The 25,110-nt window shown below is 44.0% G+C and overlaps 1 protein-coding gene across 1 annotated transcript in view; it reads right to left on the reverse strand.

Moving 5' to 3' along the window:
- Positions 1–23,876, reverse strand: part of LOC146195373 (caspase-3-like) — a 29,611-nt gene extending 5,735 nt beyond the window's left edge. Inside the window, exons 1-5 of the mRNA XM_084596782.1 lie at positions 23,814–23,876; positions 21,248–21,440; positions 20,338–20,420; positions 16,510–16,680; positions 13,801–14,023 (exon numbers count right to left, since the gene is read on the reverse strand). Coding sequence (XP_084452908.1) covers positions 13,801–14,023; positions 16,510–16,680; positions 20,338–20,420; positions 21,248–21,440; positions 23,814–23,876 — 733 coding nt within the window. The remainder of the gene's footprint in view (positions 1–13,800; positions 14,024–16,509; positions 16,681–20,337; positions 20,421–21,247; positions 21,441–23,813) is intronic.
- Between the last annotated feature and the right edge of the window lie 1,234 nt (positions 23,877–25,110).

The raw sequence follows: 25,110 nt of genomic DNA on the forward strand, positions 1-25,110 counted from the left end.
ATCACGCTGTCAATAACATAAATATTTTCGCTAAAACCAAAAAATATTTACACAAAAAAGATTACATATGAGAAAAATACAGTTACTACCACCATTGCAATTATAGGGGATATTCATTTAAATATTGTTTTACGTTCTTTTTAAATACCCTAGCTGCCAATGAAAATTCCACATTTGGTGTGTTGTTGATTAGGGATGGCACCTGAAAAGTTAATTTTTGTTTTCCATAGTTGGTTCGAGTAATAGGTACAAATTTTTTTCGTGTTCGTAGGTCATACGTTACTGTAGATCTATCAGGTAGATTAGTATACAGCCTATTATGGTGAATGTACTGCAGAAGACGAAAGTAGTAAATCTGATTAGCGGCTAATATGGCATATTTTTTAAATAAGGGTTCTGTAGGCAAGTCGCGCGGTATACCGTAATAACCTTCACTAGCTCGAAGAGCTTTTTTTTGAAGAACAAGCAACTTATTAATATTTGTAGAAGTTGTGATTCCCCATATGAGAATACAGTATGTTAGTTTGGAATAAAAAAGAGCATAATAAATTCAAATTTTTAACCAAACGGGTACCAAATTAGAAATTCTGTAAACACATCCTACAATTCTACTCAAGTATTTTACTAAATTTAAAATGTGCGTATTCCATGAAAGGTTTTCATTGAACCAAACGCCTAGAAACTTGTGATTCGTAACTTGCTTTATAACGTTGCTGTTATATTTAATTACTATACTACATTGAATAGTGGTGTTGATTGGCCTAAATATGATGTAGGTAGTCTTATTAAGATTCAAACCGAGTTTATTTGCCGTCAACCAAATCTCTAAATTGTTTAAATATTCATTGACCGTAATTTCTAATCTAGACAAGGCACAGTCGGTAAAAAAAAATATTGGTGTCATCCGCGTACATGATCAAATCAGGTGAGTTAGGAATAATTGTGATATCATTAATATACACTAAAAGTAACAATGGTCCCAAAATTGATCCTTGGGGAACACCTTGCCGTATAACCATGTTAGTAGAGCAGCAGTTATTAACTCGTACAAACTGTAGCCTGTTCCACAGATAACTTCTTAATAAATCTAGTGGCACACCACGGACTCCATAATCAGACAATTTACTTAATAAAATATCATGTTGTACACAATCAAATGCTTTTCGAAAATCCAGGAATAAGCCAAGGGTATATTTCCGACACTCAATGTTATCAATTATTTTTTCTTTTATGGTTAACAATGCTTGTTCCGCGCACCTTCGCTTCACAAACCCATACTGAGAGCTGGTTATAATGCTATATTTGTGAAAGAACTTTTCGAGCCTAGTATTGATTACTCCCTCGAACACTTTGGATAATACGGGCAATATGGAAATTGGACGATAATTAGAAATTTCATTCTTATTTCCACCTTTATGTACCTGGGCATACTCTAGCTATCTTTAACTGATTAGGGAACGTTCCAGTTTGAAGCATTAGGTTAATGATATACGTCAGGACATCACATATAAGCATTGATACGTGTTTTAGTGGCGATGCTTTGATATCATCGTGCCCTGCTGATGCGTTATCTTTCAAGTTTTTAATTAAATCATTGACTTCTTTTGTAGTTGCAGAATAAAAGTTAACAGAATTTGGTAACGGATTAATTAAATTTGAGTACATTGTACATGAGAGTGGATTATTGAAAGCTGCGTTGCCAACGTTAACAAAAAACTCATTCATAGCTGTGGCTAAGTCGGTGCCAGTCATTATCCCATTACTGGTAGTTACTTCTAAGTAATCGGAGCGCGTTTTTCTATTGAGTAAATTATTTACTTGATGCCACAAGTTTCTTGCATCATTACGCAGCTGTGAAAAGCGATCAACATAGTAATTGGATTTGGCACTTTCTAGCTCCTTATTTAATTTATTCCTGTATTTCTTGTATTCAGTAAAAATATCAGCATTTTTAGTCTTAATAAATCTATGGTACATCTTATTTTTTATCTTAATTTTCTCGTATAGCGCTTTAGTAATCTATGGTTTTCTAAACTTCTTACTTTTCACCTTTTTGTCTTTCAGCGGAAATGCTTCGTCATAATATGCAAGAAATTTGTGAATGAAGCCTTCATATGCCTCATTTACATCGCTCACCTCATATATATTATCCCAAGAAGCACCTTCGATGAGTAATTTGAATGTATCGAGGGATCTTTCATTTATATCTCTGACCTTATAAGAAAACGCGGAAATGTTTTGCTTATTCATTCTAAGAGGAACAAAACAAAAAACAGGTAGATGGTCGCTGATGTCATTAATCAACACATCAAACATGGCTTCAGAAACTAACACATTTGTAACGCAGATATCTAGCAAGGTAGAAGTAGTTGGAGTTATTCTTGTCGGTAAGGTTATGTTGTTAGAACACGCATATGTATGAATGATACTGTTTAGCTCCCGTGAAATGTTATCATCGGAACTTATATTTATGTTAACATCATCCATAAGAGCAAAAGGAAGCTTGGTGGAACTCATGAATTCCATTAGATTTTCCAAGAACCGGAAAAAGTGGGATCTGCTGCCAGCAGGTGGTCTGTATATAGCAACCATAATGTGGGGCAATGCTATTACAAAACATTCAACATTTGGCGTCATGATTGAAAAATCTTCTATTATGCTGTACGCATAACAGTTTTTTACATAAATTGCAACACCACCACCTCTGGCACTTGACCTATGTAAACCGTTGTAATTATAACAAGGAAACGAAACATGATCGTCATTACAAGTCAGTCAGGTCTCAGTAAACAAAAGTGCATCAAAGCTTACATTTAAAGATTCCAAAAACAACGTGAGGCAATCGCTTTTATTCTTCATACTACGAGCATTGATATGAATTGGAGAAAATCTAGTTTTGTCTGGGCCAAACAGTAGGTTGAAAGCATCATTATTATAATACTGACATGAGGGTTCAAAGTCCATGGAAAAATATCAACAACGATATATCTCTACAGATGCACAGATTATTCAGTCTTCTCCAAATCAGACAGATCACGGATCCTCAGCACACCCCCCGTCTCATTCTGGCGTGCAAGAACCTTACATCCAGAGGTCCAAACAAATTTCCATCCTACTTGCCTTTTGCGCGCAATAGCAGCTCCGAGCAACTTTTTGTTGGTTTGTGTGAGGTGCTCATTAACAAACACTGGCTCTTTCCCAGAAAAACCAAGTTTATCGTTTGAAATCTTTTGTTTCCTGGCTTTGTAAAGAAATGCATGTCGCTTGTCCCTTTTCACAAATCGAACCAGAATATTGGTCTCGGAATTTTGTGTCGGAACCGTGTGGCACGTGTCGATGTCCGCTTCATAGACAGGCTCGTCAATTAGTTCCCCAATTTTCATTACAATGTCCACTGGGCTTTCATCTGAGTCCACACCTTTTATCTCCAAGTTGTTCAGGCGGCTATATTGTTCAAGCTCATTTACTCTTTCGGTCAAGCGCTTGTTTTCCTTTCTGAGGTCTTCATTACATTTCAAAAGCTCAGCAATTTCTTTTCTGAGTGCTTTAACGTCTGTGCTAATTACTTTTGTTTCATCACACGTATCGCTACAGAACTTGACACTATCCTTGACACTGCGCAGTTCATGCCTCATTTCTCGTTTAAAATCCTCAAGTGCTTTCATGAACTCTTTAGACATGTTTGAAGATTTCACTTCACTACAAGTCTCAAACAAGGTTCAAGTTTGGCAGTAGCGCGCAAAAAGCAGCATGAAAAGGCGCTATAAATGAATAACTCGCTTACCTGCAAAGCAGGAAAAGTTAGGTGTGATGCATGCAACGTGCGCACCACTGCCAAACTGAAGAGCAGATCGATGCGGTGTCCATTTTAAAAGCAGCTGACAGCTGAAGTCCCACGCAGACAGGTCGTCGCAGCCAGAACTGTGATACGCTTATCACTGCGGTGACACGGTGGTGCCCACCCGTAGACGATATACCGGTCTCGACCTTGTTCCACGATGTAGGAGCAGCGTCGTAACAATGCTAAGTTAGGTGTGATGCATGCAACGTGCGCACTGCTGCCAAACTTCATCTGCATCATCTGCTTCACCTGCAGTGCCTCGAGGATGCCATCTGACCACCGCGTTCGCTGCCTACCCCTTCTCCGGCGACCTTTAACCTTTCCAAACATCAAATCTTTCTCCTGCGACTCCTCTCTTCTCATCAGATGACCAAATTACCATAGCTTTAACTTTAGAATTTGACCCTCCAATGAGCAGTCAGGGTTTATGGTCGACAATATCGACTGATTTGATCTTCTGGCAGTCCAAGGAACTCTCAAGAGTCTTCGCCAGCACCACAATTCAAACGCGTCAATTCTTCGGCGGGCAGCCTTTTTCACAGTCCAACTCTCGCATCCATACATCACAACTGGAGAGACCATAGCACGAGTTATACGGATCTTGGTTGGCAGACTAATGTCTCTGCTCTTTACTAGGCGGTCAAGGCTAACCATTGCTCTCTTTCCCAGAAGCAGGCGTCTCCTAATTTCATGGCTGCAGTCTCCTTCCGAGGTAATCTTGGAGCCCAAGAAGAGAAAATCTGTCACAGCTTCCACTTCTTGTCCATTGATGCTCCAGGACTTGATAGGGCAAGACGCCATGATCTTTGCCTTTTTAATGTTCAGTTTAAGCCCAAACTTCTCACTCTCTTCTTCTACGCGCATCAGAAGCCTCTTGAGTTCCACTTCTTTTTCTGCCATTAAAGTGGTATCATCTGCGTATCTAATGTTGTTGATACGTTTTCCAGCAATCTTCACTCCAGCTGAAGACTCCTCCAGACCGGCCTTACTAGGAAGAAGTTAGCGAAAGGGTGCACAAAAGTGTCACAAGGACCCAGCGGCGTTGACGAAAAGTTGTCATGCACGATCATGATAGGGCTTCAGCCGAACCACGTGCACGACTTCAGGACGCTCTGGCCTTCGGGATGGAGCTGAAGCTGCGGGAACAACGGCGTAGGTGACGTCATTGATACAGTGAACAATTTCGTATGGGCCGAAGTCGCGGCATAGTAACTTTTCAGATAGGCCGCGATGACGAACTGGTGTCCACACCCAGACGAAGTCGCCCGGCTCGTAAGTGAAGATTCTTCGGCTGAGGTTATACCGATCCGCGTCATTCGCCTGTTATCGGTGGATTCTGAGGCGTGCTATTTGCCGCGCTTCCTCAGCACGCTGAACAAAGATGTCGGCGTCAAGTTCGGCGTCAGAGCCGCAAGAAGGACCAACTGGCATCATGGCATCCAACGATGTGGTCACTTGGCGACCGAAGACAAGTTGGAATGGGGTCAGTCGCGTCATCTCTTGAGTGGCGGTATTGCACGCGAAAGTTATATAGGGAAAACTGCATCCCAGGTGCGATGTTCTGCGTCCACATACATAGAAATCATGTCGGTGAGGGTGTGATTGAGGCGCTCCACCAGCCCGTTGGTCTGAGGGGGATACGCCGTCGCACGTCGATGGCTAGTGTGAGTCAGAGTCATGATCAATCGGATTAAGCGAGCCGTAAAAGCTGTTCCACGGTCAATGATTACCACGGCGGGGGCGCCATGACGTAGGACAATGTTATGAACGAAAAATTGAGCAACTTCGGCTGCAGTGCCTTTAACAAGGGACGCGGTCTCTGCGTACCGTGTTAGGTAGTCTGTCGCGACGACTACCCAACGGTTACCAGACGAGGACTTCGGAAAGGATCGAGAAGATCTATGCCCACTTGATGGAAAGGGGTCTTCGGCGGAGCAATAGGCTGAAGAAATCCAGCGGGTTTCAATGGAGGAGACTTCCGACGTTGGCAGGCACGACATGAGCGTACATAGGCCCGCACCGAAGGAAGTAACCTGGGCCAATAATACTTTTGACGAATTCGTGCAAGTGTACGGCTCACCCCCAGGTGGCCGGCTGTGGGTTCATCATGACAGGCCCTCAATATATCTCGGCGCAACTTGGAGGGCACAACAAGGAGGAACGTCTCTTCACTGTTAGCAAAATTTCGCTTGTAGAGCACGTTACCATGCAGAGTGAACGTTTGAAGCCCACGATGAAAAACACGAGGAATACGGGCGTCGACGCCCTGCAGATAGTCGACGAGAGTGACGCTAACTCTGGGTCTACTCTCTGCAGCAACGCCATTTGTGTTGTACTAATAGCCCCCAGAAAGGGAAAATCATCGGCCGTTTCTTCTGGACATATGGCGATGGGCGAACGCAACAGACAGTCAGCATCCTGATGCTTCCGTCCTGATTTGTATACGACTGTTACGTCATACTCTAGTAATCTAAGGCTCCATCTAGCCAATCGTCCTGAGGGGTCTCTGAGGCTCGCGAGCTAGCATAATGAATGGTGGTCGCTTATAACGCGGAAAGGTCGGCCGTAGAGGTATGGTCGGAACTTGGTGAGGGCCCATATTACCGCCAGACATTCTTTCTTAGTTGTTGAATAGTTGGTTTCGGAGCGGGCAAGTGTTCGGCTCGCGTAAGCGAGGACCCGTTATGCCCGTCTTGCCACTGAATTAGTACTGCACCAAACCCAACGTTGCTGGCATCAGTGTGAACGTCAGTTGCGGCGTTTTCGTCAAAATGGCCTAGTATCGGGGGATTCTGTAGGCAGCTGAGAAGCTCAAGGAAAGCGGCCTCTTGTTCACTTCCCCAGAGGAACGGCGTGTCATCTCGAGTCAGTGTGGCTAGCGGTTCCGCGATTTTCGAAAAGTCTCGTACAAAGCGTCTGTAATAGGAGCACAAACCTAAGAACCGTCGAACAGCTTTCTTGTCAGTAGGGTGCGGAAAACCAGAAACGGCAGCTGTCTTTTCAGGGTCCGGGCGAACACCTTTTTCGCTGACAACGTGACCAAGGAAGCGAAGTTCCTCAAAGCCGAAGTGACATTTCTCCGGTTTGATTGTCAGGTTGGTGTCTCCGAAAGCTTTTAACACAACGCGTAACCCTTCTAGGTGTTGGTCGAAGGTGGTCGAAAATATAACGACATCGTCAAGGTAAACCAAACACGACTGCCACTTCAAACCGGACAGAACGGTGTCCATCATGTGTTGGAACGTGGCCGGTGCCGAACATAGGCCGAACGGTAGCACCTTAAACTCGCACAGGCCATCGGGTGTCATGGAAGCCGTCTTCTCCCGGTCTCTCTCATCCACTTCTATTTGCCAGTACCCACTTTTTAGGTCTAGCGACGAGAAGTATCGGGCATCTAGAAGTCGATCGAGTGCGTCGTCTATGCGGGGAAGTGGGTAAACGTCCTTTTTAGTGACAAGAACAACCGGCGAAGCCCACGCACTTGTAGACGGCTGAATGACATCGTCGGAAAGCATTTCGGTGACCTGTCTCTAAATCACTGCTCGTTCCGTTGAACAAACGCGGTATGGGCTTTGGCATACGGGGCACGTGGTCTCGTCTGTTATTATACGGTGCTTGGCGACCGGAGTTCGGAGCAGTCTGCAAAATCTGCCAAGACAGCCGAAAGCAGATCCTTATGAGCCGGCGATAACACGGTGTTTATTTCGACAAGTGGCAGAACGTGGCGAGGTCCAGTGTCGTCTTGAAGGGCTTCTTCCACGGTGCACAAATTTGGACATTCCATGACATCTTGAAGGAAGGAGATCACCGTGCCCTTGACGAGGTGCTGAAATTCGTTCGAAAGGTTGGTGAGCAGAACTGTAGTGCAGCCATCCCTTAGGTGGACGAGACCTCGGGCAACAATGAGACCCCTCTCAAGCAGTAGCGGGATATGACCCTCCGCCATGCCCTCAAAGTCATGAAATAGGTCATTCTGCACGCGCATTACGACACTGCACCGTGGTGGCACCGTGACATCATCCTCCACAATACGCAGAGCATGGCTACAGAGATCGCGGGTGTCTAAGCGTGCCACTGCCCGTTTGGTCGAGAATGGGAATCGTGCCTCGTGTAGGTCGATCACAGCACTGTTTGCCTGCAGAAAGTCGAGTTCCAGAATCAAATCTCTCGAACATTCGCGCAAGACAGCGAATTCCCCGACGTAGACGAAACCGCGGATGTCAATTCGGGCTGTGCACATTCCAGCCGGGCTAATGCTAGGGCCCAACCATGGCGTCACAACTTTGCTCAATACCTGGGCGAGGGCGTTGCTCATCACTGAACAGTCTGCATCGGTGTCAAGTAAAGCGTTTGTGTCAGTTCCGTCAAGTGTCACGCACAAATCGGAAGTAGCGCGTCGGATTCTGTCGCTACCCTGCCCCTGTGAGAAATCAGCGTATCGGTGTATCGGCGGTGGAGGATCTTCAATTTTTCCGACAGCAGCGGCCCTGCCTCCGGAGACCGCTAGAATTAGTTTTCCCTGTGTGGACTGGGAGAACGCCGCTCAGTATTGCTGACGTCTCCGCGAGGGCTTGGGGAACGGCACCGCAGCGGAGATGACGATCCTGAGCCATAGCGCCTGTATCTCCTAGGCCTCTGACTGGCCGACAGATGAACTTCAATTTCGAGCGGCCGATCGCAGTTCCGTGGACAGGGCGCATCGGGTCCGAAGCCGCGAAGCCCTACTCGGCGATACGGGCATGCACAGTATAGGTGACCGGCCTCCCCGCAGTGGTAGCAGATTGGCCTGCGGTCCCGTATTCGCCACACGTCCGACTTGGGAGGGCGTGGAACAGGCGCCACAACTTGAGCCGATAGGTCATACGGACTCATGTGGCTAACCACCGGTGCTGGGTCAATAGGACCACAGGCAGCTGCTTGACGTGCAACAAACGCGTACGTTCGTTTGTCGTTGACCCGTGGAGGCATGATAGCGACAGGATCGTAGGCAGCTGCCTGACGAACAACGGATGTGTGCGTGGGCATTTCATCGACGCGCTGTAGTACGTTGGTGACCGGGAATTCACGAGCAGCCTGGCGTACTTCATCTCTGACGACTTCGGTCAGTGCGGTCACTGGCGCACTCTGAGGCAGACGGAAACGTTGGAGTTCCTCTCGAACAACCGACCGAATGATGTCACGTAAGGCACCGCCCCGTAAGGCACCGCACCGCCTCCATGGCACGACGAAAAAACATCTGGGGCCAGGCTGCTGACATCTCGGTTGTACTGCCGGGCCCGTTGTTGGAGCGTCGTTTCCATGGTCGTTGCCTCCGCGAGGAATTCAGCAACGGCACTCGGTGGACTACGAGCGAGGCCAGCAAAAAGCTCCTGCTTAACTCCACGCATGAGGTGGCGAAGCTTTTTCTCCTCTTTCATATTGGGGTCTGCGCGCACAGAACATGCGCACACTTTCATTTGGCCGCTGGTTTCTGGACTGAAGTGAAGCTTCAGCTTTCTCGCGGCGGTCGGCGTTGGGAAAGGTGGTCAGAAGTTCACGGCAAAATGCTTGCCAGGTGGTAAGGGCGCCCTCGTGGTTTTCGGACCACGTACGAGGAGACTCTTCTAGGGCGAAGTAAACATTATTGAGTTTTCGCTCGTCACTCCAGCCGTTGTACCGAGCCACTCGCTCTAAGGTCGACAGCCAATCCTCAGCGTCTTCGAAGACGTCGCTGTGAAAAGATGGTGGTGTTCGCGGCGAGTGGCGAAGGATCGGATCTGAGAGCCTGGGATCAGTGACCATGTCGAGGTGGCTCGAGTGCTGCGGCTGCGTGATCCTCGTAGGGGTGGAAATGGGCCCAACCTAAGGCGACTGTCCGCGGAGGCGGCGACTGAGTCGCTGGTGTACCGGAGTCAGATCCGTCGTGAAGCGTGTAAACGTGGGAAAGCGTATCCAGCGCACTCCACCAGACTGTAACGGGTATTGCGCCGAACGTTCAGGCAACGCCCTGAGACTAGGAGACTGCCGAAGTCCGAGAGTGCTCTGAGTAGCGGTCTGTTATTGTTGTTGTTCTCATCTAATTTGATGGCACATACCCACACAGGGGGATCGACCAAGAATTTGGGTGCAGAGATATTAGATTTTGAGATGTATAAGTACATCGCAAAAATAAATGCTAGGGAATAGAGAAGGAAATGTAAATGTGAAAAACCAAAATATAAAAGAGTAAATACTAACGCACGCAGTAGGAGAACAGTAAGATTATATGTACAGATTAAAACTTCAAAGCATATTAGCAAGGTAGACGTTTTCTTTCTATTAAGAGGTTTTGAATTACGTTAAAAACAGGCCTGTGGCTGTGCCCAAGCATGGTGGCACCGAACGATAATAAAATTTGGCTGCTCAAATTAAGACCCAGCTGTTGTAACGGCTTCTAAATACCGTTTTCTCATCATGGTAAAACGGCGGCAAAATATCAAGAAATGATCTATTGTTTCCGGTTCCCCGCAGAATGCGCAGACAGGAGGAAGCGCCAAACCAGACCTGTGCATATATAGAAATTTAGGGGCGGAATACGACAGCGTAGCCTGGTTAGAGAGACTTCAGTCTGCCTTGATTGACATGATTTCCTATTCCAGGAATAGTTGAGATGCAGGTACAGGTAGAACGAAAGGAAGAATATGGTTTGCACGGTATAAAAAAGAACTGAATAAGGGTAAATAGGTTAGCCTCAGGTCGCAGACCAGCCAACGTTTCGACAAGTGGACTTGTCCACTTTTCAAAATGTTGGCTCATCTGCGACCTGAGGCGTACCCTATTTACCCATGTTCAGGTGTTTTTTGTACTATGAGATGCAGGTAGTCATCCGATGATAAAACAGATCCAGACTGCGTGCTTAATAAGGCAGGCCTCCGAAATCGTGCTGCTGTTACGTACGCTGTTGCCGGGAGGATGGGCAATACAGGGCTATTCAGAGATTCTTTACCTAGTCTGTCAGCAACCGCATTGGCTGTCACATTACTGTGTCCTGGTACCCACACGATATGTATGAGGCTCAAATGTGAGGGGAGCAATGAGAGAAAGGTGTTTAAAATTGGCGAATCCATATTCGAAGAAAGCGACAAGCACAAGGAATAAGAGTCTGTAATTACAGCCACTGTTGAGTATGGTGGGTCTAGTTTGCGCAGAGCAAGCACCACCGCCAGCAACTCCGCCTGGAAAATTGGAGTAAACTCCGGAAGACGAACTGAAAAAGCCCAGACTAAAAGCGGACAGTGTATTCCAATGCCGGCTTTTTCATTAAATTGAGAAGGATCCGTTGCTATAGTTATGCTAACGGGAAAACTATGTAAATGATCTTCTAATAATCCATTTAAAATGTGAGGTGATAAGTGTTTTGCATTATTTGGGAAAATGTCATCATAGACAATTTGAACCGACGATGCACTTACTTTTGTTGGAAGGATGTTAGAAAGGACTGTGTGCAAAGGTTGTAACAGATTTTGCACTACAATTACCCGTGGGGTATGAAACCGAGGCCATCCGACTCCAAAAAACGAGTCTGGAAAAATTGATAGGGAGCGGTGGAATTGTGATTCATATATTTTTAGATAAGTCTGGACAGTCAAGAACTGTAATCTAGTTAACAACGGTGGTATTCGGGCGTCAAGGTATAATACATTGTTAGCCACAAATTTGGGGAGCCCAAGGCATAATCTAAGCGCTTCTCGCTCTAAAAGAAGAAGCGGACAAATTTTTTAAGCAGGTGAACCAGAAAATAACGCAGATCCAAATTCTACAATTGGGCGGACATACATAATATAAATCATTAAAAGTGCGTCTCGCCGCATCCCAGACCTTGGATTGCTTAACCTGCGCAACATACCCACAGCACGCGCCTCCTTCGCTGCAACATGTTCAATGTGATCCTTCCATGCCAGATGGTCATCGTAAATCACCCCTAGATATTTCAAAGACTTAACTTGAGGAATCATTTCCTGCTTAAATGTTAGAGAAAGATTTACCGGATCCTGAATTTGGAAAACAAGGAAAGCGCACTTTTTAACGTTTAATGTAAATATAAAGTCACATAACCAATTTTGAAGGGAGCTTAGGTACGATTGCAGACGCCTGTTGAGGGATTGAATGTCAAGTGCAGCTGTAAAGATTGCGATGTCATCCGCATAGACATACGTGCGAACATCTTGATCAGTGGGAATTGAACTCATTAAAATGTTAAAGAGCACGGGCGAGAGAACTGCCCCTTGAGGAACACCTCTGGTTTGTTGATATCTGCAAGAATGCACTCCATTCAATGAGCAGTAAAATTGTCTGTTTTGTAGGAATGTAGATATCCACTCAATTAAATATTGTGGAATATGTAGCGTTTCTAATCTGTGCAATAAAATTCGGAGCTCTACACTATCATAAGCCTTCCCTATATCGAGAGTCACCAATGCAGCATGCATTTTTTTGCGCCGCGCAAGAAGAATTCGACTCTCAAGGTCGGTATGTGCATTTGCGCGAAATCCGATTTGACAGGGACTAAGAATATGTTTTTGTTCCATAAACTCGGTAACCCGTTGGAGTACGACCCTTTGAATTATTTTACCTAGTTTGATGTTAAAGATATTGGTCTGATATTGTCAAAAGTATAGCCACCACCATTAGGTTTCCGTAAAGGAATCACTTTGGCTAGTGTCCAGTCACCAGGTATCCAAGAATGAATAATTGAGTAATTTACCAATTCTAACAAGGAATTTGGAGACACCTCAAAGAGGATCTTTAACATTTTTGACGTTACTCCATCGGGGCCAGGTGCAGCAACTGGCAATGTCATTACAATTGAAGAAAGCTGAGAAAATGTAATTTTAGGGGCATCCTTAACCGTATATACTGGGCCTACAAACATAGGGGATTTGGGAAGTGTTGACAAAAAACGCTTTTCTAAACCTTTAGCGATGTTTTCTAGTGTTTTAAGAGCCTCTTTCGCAGTCGAAACACATGGGGGTAAATTTTCGGAGACAGGAATCTTTTTCCGTGATTTTAAAAACCTGAAAAGTGCACGTCGGTTATTAGATTGTGAAAGGTAATTGAAATGCTCAGTATCATAATTATCTTTCGCTTGGTCTGAGCGTGGTTCCAAGCAACCAACTTCGTCGTCTACGCCAACCAGAAACCACTTCATCGTCTGCGCCAACTAGCCACTGATTGTCTCTGCTTCGTCATCGACTATAGCTTGTATCAATATTAACTGCATCTCAATATGTGATTTCAGTACATACTTTCCCGAATGTAATCATTAATTTAAGAAAACACCTACGTACTTCAGCGTCTATAGGAGCAGTCGAGTTGATGCGCTAGCTTTCTGACCGGAAGGAGTCGCATTATAACGCCGGGTTGATGAGCACACTAATGCCTCAGAATCTGACGAAGCTCTCGCTATATTTAGCGGTCTGCATCAACTATGGCAGAAAGGAGCCACGGTAAGAAGGGCTTGATCTCTACCTCCCGCGGGTGTTATGGCAACAGTGAATTAAAGCAGTGCACTTGTTCATAGGTACCAGTAAACGAGGCGGGAATAAGGGTATTAAAAAAAATCCGAGAAAAAAAATACGACGGAAGTTAATACTTTTTATCAAAACCATGTCCATTTTCCCTCCTATTCAGATGTTCTCAGATGGCCAGTCATTGCTACTTACACAATATTGCATTATGCAGGGAAGAGGGAAACATTCTGCTTTACAGGGCAAGAACTCGCAACCAGAACACTAAATAGCCGTGCGTTTTACTTTAAAATAAATGCCAATAAAAACACCTGAATGATAGCATAAATGAATGCTCTTGGCTCAGGAAAGCATTATCATAGCTGAGGTTTTATACGTGCAAGCAAATATATGTGTTATGAGCTAAATTCATGCTCGAATAAAACAAGCATTTAGTGACATTCTCCAAACCGCAAAGGTGAAAGCTTAACTGACCTCCACGACAGGCTTGCACAAAAAACAACTTAGGCTTCCCTTGGAGTGCAGGGCAGTTCTCATTGTTGAACTGCTCGTAGATGTCTTCATATAGATGAAGTGGTTTGAAGTCCACCCCGTAAATATAGTTCTGTCTGCCGTGAGACATCAGAACGACTACCAAGCAGTCAGCATCATTTTGTTGGTCTGGTTGGGCTGCCCATTCCAGAAGCTCTTTCATCTCCTGAATAATAGAAAAACCACATACCAAAAGCTGACAAAATGCTCTTCCCATTCTTCACGATCTCAAGACGTTCATTACCCCGAAGCATGGATACCTCAAAGCAAAAAACAGAGACATGTTGGAAACAAATAACGACAGTGTTGTAAGCATGAAGAGAATTTCATCCCTGGAATAACTATCTAATGCTGAAACTGAAGAATATTACATACCTTACCTCAACAATAGTGGACAAGTGCAAATGTTGGGTTTCTTGAACGCGGAAGAGTGAAAAAATATATGAACAGAACGTGATTCGTAGACATAGCTTCCTGTGAATAAAATAATTCAAAAGAGCAGTAACAAACATTTAGGCTATCAGCCAGCATTTGTAAATCAATGAAGCGACACAAATAATACAATTGTTGTGTCCACATCTGGCAAAGGGATATTATTTCCCTCCCTAGATTTTATTCAACGTTTATTTCTCAACAACTATTTATCTGTAGTTTTTGTCTAAGCTATATGTTCCTGACCAATGATTTCGTTCAGTGATCTACAGTGAACTATTAGGCCACCGTCTCATTGTGGCCTAACAATTCCATGCCATCGTCCTGTCAGCGATCGGTCGGCCGAAATTTGAATGTATGCATGATGAGGTTGCGTTGCAAGACGTCACGTGTATATGTACTCTGAAATGAAAGCTTATTGCCCTGCTAGGACTTTTAACTGAACGGCTTCACTGGACGGGAGCGACGGTGTTGAATGTAGACAGTAGCTTGCGGTCGGTCATCGTACGCAGCCGCGTATGCAGATTGTCTTCGTTACAGTTTTAAAGCTGTCCAATTGCATCAAAACTAAGTATACATCTAATATTTAAAATACGCACTTTAATACTTAATGAATGGGGAGTTAGAAACCGTGCGAAAGGTCAAGAAATGTCTCATCTTAAAAAGGATACAAGCAATATTTTTTACATTCTTTTATTTCAGGAAATATGGCGCTTTCTGCGATCCAAACCGAACCTAAGCACTTCTGACTTGTCTTATCGTGACTACAGAAGCACGACTTACGCTTCTTGCAAGGTGCAGGCTTCGCGGTGATAAATGTAAACTTCACGAGCTCTTTGCGAAACAATATGCATTTCGTTTCTCGCCTACGTACAAAAAAATATTCATTGCCAAAACTTGTTGGAATTTTCGGGAGTGAAAGAGCAGAACAAAGCGTATGCCAAATAATGTAGATTATGCTCTTGAAGATCTCGGTATGCCATCGCTGTTTGCTGTGCGTGTTTGGGCATAATCACCTCTTTTCGTCTGTTATTTCAATGCCGAGAAAAAGAAAAAATTAGGCGGCTTTTTGGCTTGGCTGAGAAAAATAAGAATGCATCTGCATTTTTGAGAACTTGTTAGCAAAGTTTCGATTAGTTTAGCTGTGGCATCCCTGTCCTGTCATATTTTGCTAAGTCATCGATTGCTTCGTCAGGCTTTTTAAGGTCAAAAGAGGCCTAATCAATAAATTCAGTTGAAATTTCTCGCAGCAGGTTAGGACAATAAAGACGGCATCTAAAGTGCCGCGTGAAAGACCAGCAGCTTTGCACGTGAAGGAACTACCTACGGATATAGCGCAGTTGTCTAACGCAGTGCCTGGCTTCGAACCAGCGGAGTTCAAACGTTTCTTCCAGCGCTTGCTCGAAGGATGTTTCAGAGCCATCCCGACAAAAATTAAGAGTGTGACTGGCAATGCACATGAAATAAAACATGTTATTTATTGAGAAATTACGACTGCTTATAAACAAGGTACTGCTCTGAAATCCAGGTTTGTTCAAATGTCGCCCAATTATAAGTTAATGTGGCTACAGTAGTATTGTATCTCCTATTCCCCTTGAACCCATGTAGTAAGGGTACCGAGTGACACCTCATCACCACGCTAGAGTTTACTATGCAGGATCACTATTGCTTCGAGTCTCACTACGCATGTTTCGGGTATTTGAGAGACAGATTAGAGGGACTTGCGCACTCTTTCGTACACTAGCCAATAAGGTCACACGTTCAAAATAGAGGACAGGAAAAGGAACTGCCAATCACCAGCAGTTATAATTAATGAGCAGTTTTTTGGTAGCTTGCCGCTCCTTTCGAAGCAGAACCTTGCGTGCAATCAATAAAGCAGTCATCGCCGAATTTAAAATTACCAATCGAGGTTCCGATGCGAGAATTAGGGAATGCTTTTTTTTTTTCACATGCATTTTGCCTGCACGGAAGGTTATATTCATTACCAAATTTAGGTATTCGGCCAAAGTTGCCTATTTTCTATCATGCGACAATAAACTATTACTATAGCTTTTTGATTGTTTCGCTTTTCATCCCTTTAATAATGTCGAGCATAGCACCCTTGATTACATAAGGAGAACAAAACCTCTAATATAACCACTTTCACAGGTCTGCCGCCAAAATTAAAAAAAAAGTAAAACAAATGTAATGGGGAAGTTTGAATAAATCTAAAGAACATACATCAGCCTTGAGGTTGATCGCAAGAGTGCAGTCGAAATGGAGAGCCAGGAAAAGTCCACGAATGCACATGGCGTCCTCAATGCAGCAATGTCGCTCCACGGCCAAACCTCCAAACGAAACGTTGGCAACGATTATGCAATGACCTCTTGGGCAGTTTTGCATTCTGTACGCCTGTACAGGAGGAAAGGAAAAATACAACCTCGGAAAAACAATTTTTCATTCATTACACACGCTCCTAATAGAAAACGAGTGGACAGTGCATGGAATAATAACGAAGGAGCAATAACCATAATCGGTGTATTTGTTGCACCGCTGATATGTGAGATGTTCCATAAGCCTTGTTGCCACACTTAGCTCGAAGCTTAACACAGAAAATATAAAGACAAGCTCAATTCAGAAAAGATACGTGCTCTACTGTGGTTATATGTAAATACAATTTGCTGTCTAAGTATGCGATGCATCAGTTCCCTGCAGTTCGCCTTATATATCACTGTGAAATCATTATACCCAACCCGCAGATAACTGTTTTTAGGTTTTTTTTGTCAACGCTGAGCACGCAGAGGCAACACAGAAGCAGTAAACTGCGTGTAGGTTCTAACTACAGTGTAGTCCTAACGGTGGTCGGTTTCTGCTCTCAGAGCCGAAGGCCATGCCGCCAGCTCGAGCCACAGTCGTGACCGGGGCGAACGACGCACCGAAGCACAGCCGACGTCCCAAGCTGTGTTTTGGACTTCCCAATGTTACTCGGTCATAGCAGCATGTCCACATGCTTCTAAGGCGCGGGGTCGTCTCTCCCACCGCTGCTGAGGCTGTGCGTCGCGGTGAGTGGGGAGGGCCAAAAGGGCCGCCCGGAGCACTACGCCAGTCCCTCTAGCAGCTGCTCTCTCCGCAGCAGCTCCAAGGGAAGGAGGCCAGCAGGGATGTGAGCTCCATTAGAGAGAGAGGAAGACGGTGCACGCCTCGTCGTGAGAGCAAGGGGAATGTCGAACCCCATAAGTAATCTTAAGAAGTGCATTTTGTAGAATTGTGTTTAATTAGACTGATAGTAATGCTTCACGAATTTTCCATACATCGCCAAGGTCAGTGCCGTACTGTCACATGTAAATACAACATATATCTGTTCTCCGGTTTTCGATCCCAGAAAATAGTTGAACTGAATGGCACGTTAAAAGTACTAGGAAAAGACGTGTTCCCACTGAACAGAAGTACACAAAGTACACAGGACAAAGAAAACAGAGTCGTCCTGTGTACTTCTCCTTGTGAACGCGTCTCTTCCGCTGGATTGTTCATGTGTCATACTCCAAAGGTCCAAATAGTTACGCTTCTGTTGAGTTGAAGTCCTACGGATTGTCATTAACACTAACATTATCATCATCAGTACCAGACGGGCTATATCCACTGCAAGGCGAATGCCTCGACGACATTCTTTCAAGTAAACCGGTCTTGTGCTAGCTACATCAAATTGAATCCTGCAAACATCTGAACCTCATTCGCCTACCTAACTTTCTGAAATCACCTGCGACTCTTTACTTCTAATCGAATCCAATTTGTTACCCGTAGCGACCATCGAGTTTCCTCTCTTTCAATGCATGTCCTGCCGAAGCCCATTTTTACTTTGTAATTTCGACTTGAACGTCATTAACTCTTGTCATTTTCCTGAATCACACTCCAAGCTTCCTGTCTGTTAACGTTACACCTATCATTTTCGGCTTTATAGCTCTCTTTGTTATCCAAGGGCCCTTTTCCTTAAGCCTCCACGTTCCAGCCCCATAGGCGAGTACTTGTAATATGCAACTGTCATCTACTTTCCTCTTGAGTGATACTTGTAAGCTTCTGGTCATGATCTTCGAGCATTTGCCAAAAGCGCTCCATCCTGGTCTTATTCACCAAATTACTACGCTTTCATGGTTCGGATCTGCGGCTACTGCCTTTCCGAAGTGGACATATTCACCCATCACTTCCAGTGCTTCGCTACCTATTGTAAACTGCTGTTCATTCAGAGGTTTTTCAGCATCACCTTAGTCTTCTGCACAATAACATTTATGCCCACCTTTCTGCTTTTCCTGTCAAGGCCATGAACAATATTGTACTAATATTTGATCTAAAAGAACGAAATTACCGCTCGCCATATGCACAAGTTCAAGAAGTGACTATTCTTTATAATGTGCGTCGTAGGCGTGTTTACAGCAGCGTGAGTAAGAGCACTTTATCACGGTAAACGAAGACAATGTGTCTGAACAGATGCTGATCTATATGAAGGAACGGATAAAACTATGCAGATGAAGCAAGAAAAATTGCACTGCGCATAGGTTTGGTCACATTACATCCTAGGCTTGGTAATTTTTTGTGCTACAGATACACATACACACAAAGAATGCAAAAACGGGAACTTACAGGTAGCAAGTAAAGACCCAACAAGGAAAGGTGGAATTTTAAAGAGTAATATTTTGATATTTTAGGCGCAGTGATATGGCTAGCTGGGTACGCTGAATTTATAGAGAAACTACCGCAGCATTTGTTCATTGTTGGCTTTCACTTCTGTTTACAGCATATATAATATGGAAACATTTAAGAATTAAGGCCGGGCGAGATACCACAAACCTCCAGCAACTGTTTGAAAGTTATCAGCTGCGAAGAGCACTTACTTGGTACTATATTAAAATTGGTTACCTTCGACGTCAGTAATAGAACATTTCACGGTTTATTTGTTGGACACATTTCTACTGAATTATGATACATTTTAATCGACGAATTAGAAAATCTTCGAATATATTTCCCAGGCATAAGTAACTACAAGCCCACCGGTGTTCTTTGCTAAGCTGGGTAATAAGGGTGCAAAAGACAGCTGTTCTCTTTACATTGCTTACATGCCCACAGGTACCCGCTGCCTAAGACTGAGTGGAAAAGTGGGTTTAATTTGAGCATAAAAGTGTGTTTTGCTTTGTCAGTGAAGTACTTCATTTTGCCAGTCCGCACTTTTACTTCCTCATATTGACAAATTGTTTCTCTAATGGGTGCGGGTCAGTTGAAGCATTGCGAGGCGCCTGTAAACCTATGAGACCATATTTCTCTGTCCGTGGGATTCGGTTGTTCCAGAAATTTATTTGTGCCTTTTTGCTTTCTTTTCTTACGGTAGGCATACGGCACGACGTATTGCCTATATCGTGTCGGGTTCTACTCAGGAAAAATGCACCGTGGGGGGGGGGGGGGTGAGGGGGGGGGGAGCAAATCCGATCTGGCGACGTGCACATCGTCCCCTCCGCCAGCTGGATGGGCCGGAGCGGTTAAGACTACTAGGCGTTGTCCAGTTGCAACGGCCAGTGATCACTATGGGTGCGCGCCGGAACCCATACTGTGGGGTTGCGAATCCACAGGGAGGTTGTCAGCTTTCTCCCCGCGGAATTAGCGTGGGCCGCTAAGTGGAATTCCCCATCGTTTTTTTTTTCTGAAGCCTACGGGTTCTTTCTCCTACGGGTGCAAAACACAGACCAATCTTGTCCTTCGGGACCAAATCTTTCATGTTCGATTGGATTGAGCCTGTTATACCTAGTGGCACGGGCAGAAACATGTTATTCTACTTTCCTTTATGGTTGCCTCACCATATTTTATGTTGTTTACCTCTACAGCTGTTTTTTTATTAATCTGCCTCCAGACAGCACCACGTACTACATCAGTTAGAAAACAAAGCTAAATGTTCGACATGCGTTAAATTCTCAGGTCTTATTGAGACGCAAGCCACAAATATGGACTCATGCCGAAAGGAAATGTGCATGGTACAGCAGTACGCTGTAGGGACACGGACGTCATCATACAAAGAAATGAACTCACTTCATGTCTCCTGTTCCATTTTTTGGCTGGTGCAACACCGACACCTAAATTGCAGCTTTGCCTTGTCCTCCAGAAGTCCAAAGCTTGAAAAGGAGAGGTGAACGACAGGCGGCATAATCAGAATGAGAAATATTAACAAAACAAGACTCATAAAACACTTCATTCTGAAAAGTTATGGAGAAACTGGATAATGTTTGAAAGGTTTTATGGCTCGGTGACAAATGCTTGTGGGTTTTGTATATATGAGGAGAGGGGGTGGGGTAGCATCGAACCCGATGACAATAGCAATCTGCTCCGCTTCTCATTTAAAACAAAAGTGCTTGAAGAAAGTCAGATCGATGCCAACCGAGCATACAGAACTCAGAGCAGATACTGAAAGTCAAGCGATAGACAGTACCCGTTTACATCTTCATGTTGTGCTAATTAATATTTAAATGAGCACAGTACCAACGCTGCTATAAACATCGTCCGGCTAAGAATGTGGTAGCGGGTACTTTTCCAGCCTCTTCGACCGCATATCATCATCATAATCATCATCATCATCATCATCATCATCATCATCATCATCATCAGCCTGATTAAACTCACTGCAGGGCGAAGGCCTCTCCCACATTTCTTCAATTACCCGGTTCTGTGCTAGCTGCATCCACTTGAAACCTGCGAAATTCTTAACCTCATCCGTCCACCTAACTTTCTGCCGCCCCCTGCTACGCTTTCCTTCCCTTCCTCATATACAGGGGCGCAATGATAGCGGGCATGCAAGCGTAGTGTTCCATGTGTGCGGTCTTTACCGGATGAGCAAATTTCCGAGCCGCCCACTTAGATATCCCTATCGCACTGACTGCTGTCTAAGGTAAACCTAGAAAATCAGTTTTGTTTCAAAATAGGATTTGCCACTACCAGTACTCACAAGGTGTTTTGGTGAAGTGGCAGTGCCTGTGCTTGAGAGCGGAACCCCAGCTCCTTGACTTGTCACAGTTGAATGGGAGTCGGGGAATATCCAGCCGTCCTCTATATATATGATATGACAGGCAAAAACTGGCCAGCTCCCAGCGAGCTCGTGAGGTATCGCCAGGCTTTTGGTACATTTCCATAATTTCAGACTGAAAAAACAATGTAGCCGGTAAATGATGTTTTAATTTCAGCACTTTTTTTAATAACTTTGTTTATTGCCGGAGGGTATAATGGAATATGTAAAAACTTCAAAGGGTATTAAATGAAAGGAAAAAGGTTGGCTGTTCTAATAAAGTTCAAGAAAGAGTCATGATAAGGCCCTTGCGTTGAAGCGATGCACGTAGATGAGTTGTTCGGCGTAGGGCCCACTGTTTTCAGGTGCCAGTTCTCGTTGGCTTCAGTGCCGGGAAAATCCACAAGTGGCGAATATCTGCCTCATGAATTTGTGACCTGCGGACTGGACATCCTGGACTTATTAACATCAATCTGTGCATCGTAAAAGGAAATCGTTCGAAGCACAAAAGGCGTTTAGTGAAAGTGTAATTTAGGTAAAGAATATAGATGATGTGTGATCGAGAATGTGAACAACTATTGTAAGAACTTTCTTAGAGCCGCTTTTATTAACAAATAAGACCCGTTGCAAGATTCTCAGGCTACCTGGTGAAACCAGTAATTCCCGCTGCTGATAATTTTGAGTAGACACTACAGATGTATTTTGCACAATAACCTTCTATTTTTTGTTTCCTTCTTTTCCATGTTAATTTGCTCAGTAATCTCTAAAGTACCTTTTTCTTCTTCTTTTTGATGTTATATTTTAGTCTGTGATAAAGTGTATCACAACTGAATTTTGCTCACATTGTGCACATTTCACTTTTTCAGTTCAGAATTAGCTTGCTTTGCACTTTTTTTTCCTTGCATGTTTTATATTTTTATGTTAGATATGTCCAGCATAAGAACATATATATTTTTGTAGTATAGAAATTGAATGTTTGTAAAAATACACCCACCAGCTTTGCCTCATTTAGACTTCAGTGTGTACAAAACAATAATTAAAATAAATGGCTGTAGCACCTCTCTTGGTTCTCTCCACTCGTGAATATTACAAGGCGGACATCCCAGTGACGCACAGTGTGTGTCAGTCTTGTTTCCGTCCAAATGCAAACTGCCTACACTTTCTCATTTTCCGTATAGCGTGACAACGCCGAGGCGTGCGTCGCTCTTTTAGAGACCATAAGCAGTACTGAAAATTCAGCAATGTTAATTGCAGACCGGGCGTGATGCCCATCCTTCCCTTAGCGGCATATTCTGTCCCTAGTTGTGCACTGATAGGTTGGTCACGACAAAGGCTGAATGAAACGCATGCTTAACTTTCCAGCCGCATGCAGGTGCGCCACTGAAATTGCATCAATAAAGTAAAAAAAAACGAGCGCTGAATATCAAGTGCTTTGTTCCATATGACGACATGACGCATTGTTAATAAAATATTTTTCATTAACAAATATTTCAAATGAAACTCTTGACATGCGCGATGGCGTTGCCATGTCTTGAGGGCAATCAGGTTTTGTCTAGAAAGAATAAAATGCCTGGTCGCCACGGGGCAGTTTTCACAGGTAATCGAAAACACCAGCACGTGCGCGCAAAAGAACGAATACAACATCGGATATGGCTATAGACCATAATCTGTCTGACCTGAAATGTAGAGGTGAAACGAGAAAGGCGCAGTTTCTCGCCAATATTTTCTTAGCTGAAACGAAGTCAAGGAGGCGTCGTAGAGAATCAAATACCCTGAGGTACAGTGAACAGATTAGCTAGGATATTCAGGAAGTATCCAATGTAGAGTTGTTGATGGGCCCTTACTGAACTTATAGCCTGACATGGTAAGCATCATGTTGGTTTCGCTTTATTCCCAATACAGTCCTCTGACCCTAAAATCATTGTGACCAGTGCGTGCTCCACAATATTTTGAAAGTCTCCTCCGGTGGGCTTACCAGTTGGTAATGTAGGTGCGTAGCGCTAGAAATGCACTCCTTTTTAATACCACACGCCATCCTCCCGCCAATATGAACGGGAGAGGGATCCCGTCATTCAGAAAGGTTTGAAGAAAATCACGCTCCACAAATTACAACCAACTCGCTGTTTGTGACTTACCAATGCATACAGCGCCACCGCTTTTAAAAACCTGAGTTCAAGCAAAGCTCTAGACAAAAAATGCAGTGCCGAAATTGAACTCAGAAAGGCAACAGGAAGGGTACCACCAAAAATTCTAAATATGCAATCAGTACTGCTGACGAAGATTTGCTGCACAAAATTGGATGATCAACTTTGCAAGGTAAGTTGTGGGAGCCGGTTGGGTTGGAGGAGAACATGCAATATCAGTCGAGAATATCTTCGGAACTTTCACCTTTCGCTTTCGCGCTACGTTATTCTTATATTGCAGGTAGCTTTCGCTTAGGACTGCTCAGATAAGGTACCAAAAGAACTTACACTCTATTACAAAGTAAAAATAATAAATGAAATAATACATCAAGTCTCATCTTGTACTCTTGTTCCGATGCTTCGTCGTCATTAGGGCTGGAGCTGTCCATTGTGTGTGTAAGGCAGCCAAAAGTCACTGAAATCAGAAATGGCCGGTAAAAGGAGGAACATAAAAAGAAACGATTAGCACAACGTTAACCAGTTATTTTTCAGCCGGCGTTATTCTGTGAAGGCACTTTCATAAATAATACTGGAAGAAAAACAGAGGACATGAGCTTGATTATTTCCACTGCATACAGGCGGGAGCTAACATGCGGCTATATTCCTTGAAACGTAACTATTGCACTGATAGTACTGTGAATGTGACCCGTGTTCTTTTTTGAGTTTGTGCTGCAAACGGGCTATGGAATACTGAATACTGCTGGAGTAGAAACATCTAGCTTTTACTTATTGTTACTTACTGCTCTTATTTAACGAAAATTGAAGCAAATTAAGTGCAGCAAAAACTATTGAAATATCTGCATTCATTAAAACAGCTTTCTACTATTCATTTTGTGCAGCGGTGTAGCTCGTCTAGTATATTTTTCCTGCACTCAAGTGCAGTGACGTGGTGCGGGGCCCGCCTTTCTTTATGCTAGAGAAAACGTTACTGTGCTCGCTAGTAGCGATTATTGCACAATTTACGTTGCAGAATTCTGACGTATAACTGACCTGACAGCATCAAGCAAGGAGAAAGGGGTGTTTTCAGTAATCATATATGTACCTGTCCGCGTCGAATATGTTATCTCCATCATGTTTACGTACCATCGTGAATGATCGTTTCGTCACATTATCAGGACAACCTCTACACCATTAAGCTCTGAGAACGATATCTTGATGAAGATTAACTACCCTTGTTCTCCCGTTCACACATTTGTAGCAGCTATACTCAATGGCGTTTCGTTTAAAAACCCTTCCTTTCTCAGAATAGACCATTCGTTAATAGCGTGTATTCGGCCGCCGTTTAACAATGTGTGCCGTTTAACAACTTCAGCTAGTTTGGCGGTAACTGGTTTTCTACGCCTTAGCTTGGCTTGCCTTCTTTCCGAGTCTCAGGATAGCTCCAGCGATTGAGCTAAGAACCATAGCCACATTCCTGATTAGGCTGAAATCTAAAGGCATTTACCTTTTGGCCACTGTAAACAATCCTTGTCTTTGTCATATTTTATACATATTGCGGCTAACATCAAAAGCAGAAATCCTACCCAAAGCAAAACTAACGATCTGCACAAGTACATCGCCAAATATGGTAACGGTTTAAAATTCCGGGCGACTAAGGAGTATGATTTGGAGAATATGCGAAAA

Source organism: Amblyomma maculatum, chromosome 3 (assembly GCF_055883805.1).
Source record: "Amblyomma maculatum isolate TAMU_Amacu chromosome 3, ASM5588380v1, whole genome shotgun sequence".
Taxonomy (NCBI): Eukaryota; Metazoa; Arthropoda; class Arachnida; order Ixodida; family Ixodidae; genus Amblyomma; species Amblyomma maculatum.